This window comes from Carettochelys insculpta, chromosome 1 (genome assembly GCF_033958435.1).
Source record: "Carettochelys insculpta isolate YL-2023 chromosome 1, ASM3395843v1, whole genome shotgun sequence".
Classification (NCBI taxonomy): domain Eukaryota; kingdom Metazoa; phylum Chordata; order Testudines; family Carettochelyidae; genus Carettochelys; species Carettochelys insculpta.
Window position 1 is genome coordinate 58739303 of NC_134137.1, and position 6000 is coordinate 58745302.

The 6000-nt window shown below is 45.8% G+C and overlaps 1 protein-coding gene across 1 annotated transcript in view; it reads left to right on the forward strand.

Moving 5' to 3' along the window:
- Nucleotides 1–5459, forward strand: part of FREM2 (FRAS1 related extracellular matrix 2) — a 208271-nt gene extending 202812 nt beyond the window's left edge. The window contains exon 23 of the mRNA XM_074987027.1: nt 5242–5459. Coding sequence (XP_074843128.1) covers nt 5242–5307 — 66 coding nt within the window. The 3' untranslated portion in view covers nt 5308–5459. The remainder of the gene's footprint in view (nt 1–5241) is intronic.
- The last annotated feature ends 541 nt before the right edge of the window (nt 5460–6000 follow it).

Here is a 6000-nt window from a genome sequence, read left to right on the forward strand (position 1 = left end):
GCCATCAGTGCCTGTCAGCACCTATACCCACGGACAGCGCCATGCCCTAACCCCAGGGGGGCACACCATGCAATGGGGCCACCCACAGGGACACCACACCCAAGAGGGGATGGGGGGGCATGGGCTACAGTAATTTCGTCTAAGCCACATAACCCTGGTGTGGTTTTGAGATTGCTGCATGGGACTGTGTCAGAAGCCTTACAAACATCAAAATATATCACCTATATAGTGTCCCCAGTCCTCTAGGCCAGTAACACTGTCAAAGAAGAAAACGAGTCTGGTTTGATGTGATATATTCTTGACAGAGCCACATGGGCTATTTTTTCTAAACTTGTCCTCTAGATGCTTACAAACTGACTACTTAATAACTTGTTCCAGTAATTTTCCAAGTACTGAAGCTAGGGTGAGGGTCTATCATACTCCTGGTCCTCCTCTTCTTAAGTACCATATTTTCTGTTCTTTGGACCTCTGGAACCTAGCCTGTCCTCTGGGACCTAGCTTGTCCTCCATGCTCTATCAAAGGTAATCAATAATTGTTCTGAGATTAGTTCAACTAGCTCCTTCTTTAATCGGTTCTTTCCTTCTTCTGACTTGTATTCCTTCCCTCTTATTGCCTGTATTAAGTATTTGTTCACCAATTATTAGCACTCCTCCCCTTCTAAGCAGACGACCTACATTTCATCTTTCTCTTGCTCCTTCTGTATTTATAGACCCTCCTCTTATTGCTGTTTATGTTCCTTGCCACCTGTAATTAATGTTTGCCTTAGCTTGTCTGAGTTTGTCCTTTCATGTTTGTGCTATTCTTTGTGCAGCAGTTTGTCCACATTTCTATTTTGTATAGGCTACACCTACTTTGCACAAGTCAGGCAATTTCAGCGTTGCAGTTAGGCTCGGCTTCACTGGTGCAGAATCTGCTTAAGCCAGAGCTGAATTAGGACTAATATATAAAGCCATTAGAAATCCAATCTTTTTCACATATCCCAACCACCAAGTCAGTGAGAGACACACTAGCACCCAAGAGCAACGCTTCTTCATAGAGAGCTCAACTCTGCCTTCGGATGTACGCCTATGACTCCCACTAACTGCAGTGGGAATTCCACATGTGCACAGGAAAGCAGAATCTGGCCTTTTTCCTAAGATGGTGATTAGCATAACTGTCCACTGGGTGGCACTAGTACTGCACATTTATACAGTTCCTGGGCGAATGCACACCTTTCACGTTTCCCACAATGGCTATTTCCTTTACACTGAAACCTGAAGGCCGACAAACAGGGCACGATTCGCACATCCACCAATTTGCATCCTGAATAACTAGGGGTGGCTTTTGAAAAAAAAAAGTTGATGTGAAAACTGTAACTGAAGGCACAGAGTTCTAACAGAGAATGAGAGGTTTGTCTTTCGTTATATTCTGTCATATTCGAACACAAGAAGTCATGGGGCACCTTATAGACTAACAGATATTTTGAAGCCTAAGCTCTTGCATGTGATGAAGCAGGTCTTTGCCCATGAAAGCTTATGCTGCAAAATATCCATTAGTCTATAGGGTGCCACAGGGCTTCTTGTTGTTTTTGAAAACACGGACTAGCACGGCTACCCCTCTGATACTCTCATATTGTGGTTATAGGATTATTTTAGATATTAGTTTGCAGTCTGGGGCTAGAGCTGTGCTCTAGGCTTCTTGTCTACGATTGCAGGCAGGCTTCTGTTTGTAAATGTTTTTCTTAACTGAACAGCACTGGGAAAACTTGGCTTCCCAAATCAGTTTTGTCCCTTGCACCTTTCCGAAGTTGTGAGGGTGAGGTTAACCATATTCTACTGCTGTCATTACCTTACTATGATTAATACCGTCAAATGGGTCGCAACCACAGTGTTTTCTCTCACTCACAACGCTGCAGTGCTTTTACACCATCCTTCCCCTCCCTGGCCAAAGACAGATAAAGAGCAGACCAAAGAAACATCAAAGAGGCTAGGAGTAGAGGCATGGGGCTGCCCGGTTACTATCTTAGGCCAAAGTTGACATCCTATCTCCAACCAGTAGAAATGGATAGCCACGTTCACAGCTGTTCAGCCAAGAGGAATCCTGGGGAGCTGTAAGTGAGGTCTATTGGACAGACCATGTCTTTTCCACAGCAGGAGGCTCAGCTGAGGAAGCCTCAGACAAGCAGGCAGGGACAGATGGGTATGTGTTAACCTCCCTGAGACAGCCCAGCCCAGTGATACTCACACTTCTGCCATTCAGGAGCCAGTTCAGCAGTTGACATTAGCTAAAGGAGCCTGAGTAGTGTGAATGATGGGAAATATTTAGTGTGTGTGTGTATATATATATATATATATATGTAGGGAATGTGGCAGAAGGAAGGCAATGCTGCTGAAGGCTGGGAGGAATGTGTCTCCCAGAGGTCATCTGCATAAGAATGCAAAGGGCTGCAGGTGTGATACTGAGGCTGGGAGGAATGTGTCTCCCAGAGCTCATTTGCATAAGAATGCAAAGGTGTGCATGTGTAATACCTTTTCAGGCAAAGCCTAATGGGTAGCAAGTAAGCCATGAGATTTGGTCTATTGTAAACAAGTAGTTGTAAAATCACAATTTAAGCTGACACTTAGTGCGGGAGTTGTGAGATCTCACTAATGCTCTGGGTTGTTGTGGGGGACAGGGCAGTCGCCATAGCTGTGTAAGACATTGATTACACAGGGCTCCCTGGTTTGAAGTATTGTAAAGGAGAAGGGGGAGGGGTACTGGTTGAGCCAGCTTGCTGAGTGCTGTTGCCCTGCCTATGGCTTGGCCATGTAGCTATAAGACTGGCTTGACTAATGTTCCCCGCCTGTTAAAAGGTAGAGCTGGATACAAAGGTGTTTGTGAAACCCCACTCTAGAGATATCAAGAGCTGAAATCACAGAGTGGCGGCTGAAGCCACACAGAGCTGAAATCATAGGGTTCTGCCTCAGGGTGATCCCAAGCAGTGGGGTTGGGCATGATGATGGTGACTGGTAGGCAGCCAGTAGGAGCGGTGGCAGACTGGCAGGTGGCTGGTAGGAGGAGCAGCGGATGATGGCGACTGGCAGGCGGCCAGTGGCAGCAAGGGGAGGTGCAGACAAGTGGACAGCTAGTACTGCCCTGGTGATGTATCTGTGGGCTCTGGGTTTGGGACTGCACTGCGGGAGGTACACCCTGTAACTGTGTGTGGGGTAAAGGGCCAAGAGCCCCAGCAAGAGACTTGGTTCTACTGCATATGGGGATGGTATCTTGGTAAAGGGGTTTGTCTCTTCTTTGCTTAGATATACTGCATCTGTCACTGTAACCTTGGGGTAGGTTATGGTCATCAAACAAGCCATTTCTATCTCAAACTCTGTGCTTGCGAGGGGGAGAGAACCGCCTTACAGGCACCCAGCACAGGGGTGAAATTGTCCCGGGCCACTGGGTGGGGGCTCAAGCCGGTTGGTTGTATCCTTGACAGGAAAACCCCACAGAAATTGAACCCGGCCCTTCTGGCAGGCATCTGGCATTAATAGAAGGGTTACATATATATTCCCACAGGAAATAAGTTAATAACTTCCTGCCAGTTGATTGCTTAATTGAGTAATGACATAGTAAAAGCTGCCTGATTCTTAGTAACAGAGGTTGGTTAATGACTAAATCACACAGTGTTTTAATATCATGTGCTTCAAAGAGCTGCAAGAGGCACGTTAAAGAGCCACCTGCAATTCGAGAGCCATAGTCGGAGTGTCACTGGTATAGCCTGAGGTAGGGCTATCCATAGAGGGTTGCAGGGCCGGGGATTTAGACACTGAGTTTCTTCTGCTGACAGGTGCTCCCCCTCTGGCTTTGTCCAAGCCCCTCCCACACCCCACCCTTTCCCCAAGGTCCCCTCTGTCTCTGCCTCCTCCCTGCCCAGTTTTGCCCTCCCTGTGAGCTCTATGCCCTTGCTCCCGTCCCCTCCATCCCCAATACCTCCGGATGTTGGGAAACAGATGATCTGTGGTAGGTACTGGAAGGGAGGAGAGGCACTGATTGGTTGGTCCCACCAGCAGGCAGGAGGTGCTGGGGTGGGGAGGGGCTTGCTGGTAGCTACTCCAGCCCTGGAGCACAGGGCTCCCCAGAGTGATTTGCCTTACTCTGTGGATGACTCTGGGCTGCGGCCTGGATGGTTTGACACCCATTAGATCCCCGGCTTAGAAGAGAAAATAACAAAAGCCAAGGGAGGGGACAGACTGCAACATTAGAAGTCCCTGTCGTGTGTCTCATTCAAATCACTGGCTTTTCAGAGGTCACCATGGTAGCCATGGAAAACTCTGGAAACGTTCACGCCAGAAGCCATGACCAACACCAGTGCTGAACTACCACGGTCTTCACTTGTGTCGTGAGCTGGGTTGTGGAAGGGGATTTATTGCTGTGGAGTCATGAATGATTGTGGCATTTGGTGTAACATGAATTTGCAGGGGAATAGGCTGCCGAGAGCATCCATCTTTGGTTTGGCCTCACCACGTATTGTGATCTACATGTTATTTGTACAGAGGGGCTGTTGGTAGCTGTAGAGGGGGAAGGGCTTTCTGCCTCCTAGCTTGCCAGAAGTCAGTCATGCTGGTACCAATACATTGACTGACTCTGCTGAGAGCAAGTCTGGGGTCACCATGGTAAAAGCACAAACAGATCCCAGTACCCTGCCCACCATCACGAGCAGCACTGGGGCTGTGTCAGTAACAGTGGTGGGGAACTTTAGGGTAGTATTTTGCAAATGTAGCTCACTGGGCCTTTTCCTGCAACTGCAGCCTCCTGGGCAGCCAGCAAGGGTTGGGCCCTGCTCACTTCACTGGCACAAATGCTGGAGGATCAGGCTGTTGCTAAAGTTTCTCAAAGGCAGTTGGGGCTCAGGCTTTGGGCTTCAGCTCTTTCATGATGGGGGACAGGCTCCTAGTTTTAACTCATTGCATTGAAGGTGCTTGCTGTTGAAAATATTTATTTTCAAGATTTTAAATATCTGTGGAACCTGGAAATTTGGGTGAGAGAGCAAATTTTGGATGCCCCCACTAGATTCAGTTTTCAGAGTACAACCACAAATCACATTCCGCTGTTTAGAAGGTTTTTACAGTTCCAATGTTCAGAAATGCCAAACGTGAAACATTAAACTTCTGCTGTTCTTCATTTTCAGAAGAGACTGGTAAAGGGGAGCCCATAGAAGATTCACTTTAGTGTTGAATTTTAAAAGGTGCATTGAAAAACTGTTTGTTGTATCCTCCCAACAGGTGCAGAAAAAACAATTAAAGGAGAACATTGAAGCCAAGTTTGGTGAGCTGATTCAATTCTTGTAGGATAAGAAAAAAGTTGTATTGGAAGATCTTCAAATTAAAGAACAGAAAGCCACTGTTATGTACAACACAACGTGAGATGATGAAGTTACTGGAAGCAAAGATAGCAAATGTTCAAAAAATTATTTGTCTTATTCAGTGGAGGAACACTTAATTTTTACTTGCATCCAAATCCCAGACTGTTTTGTGTCTGTATTTTGAATTGGACTTTGTCTCAACAAATGAATCAGTATCACGGTCAGCAAAGGCTTAGGAGATAGGTAAATAAGAGAGAACATTGACTTTGGAAGATGTACAACAGTTTAAAGAGTTGAAGTTCTTCTGCTACCTTATTACAGAGATGTGCAGTTACAGGTATAGGTTCCATAAACCATCAGTTTATTTTCTTAAAGGTGACTTCCAAAACAACTTTGTGAATTACATTAGAAATTCCTGTGCTGTCTAGACTGGGAGATTCTATGGTGACTTGAGAGCTATTGAAAGGATAATATCAAGCAGATCTAGAGATGGAAAGTTAAGCAATCTTAAGAAAAAGGAATGTCTAGTCTAACTGTATACAAGTCTTCTGGGCTGTGCAGGTTCATAAATACCTATTTAAATTGAGTAGTTCTTTTTCATTTTAGAGTAAGGGTGTCTTTGTCAAGGATTCAACGTCTCTCTTAATTTATGATATGGAATACTAACAATATGTCTTTT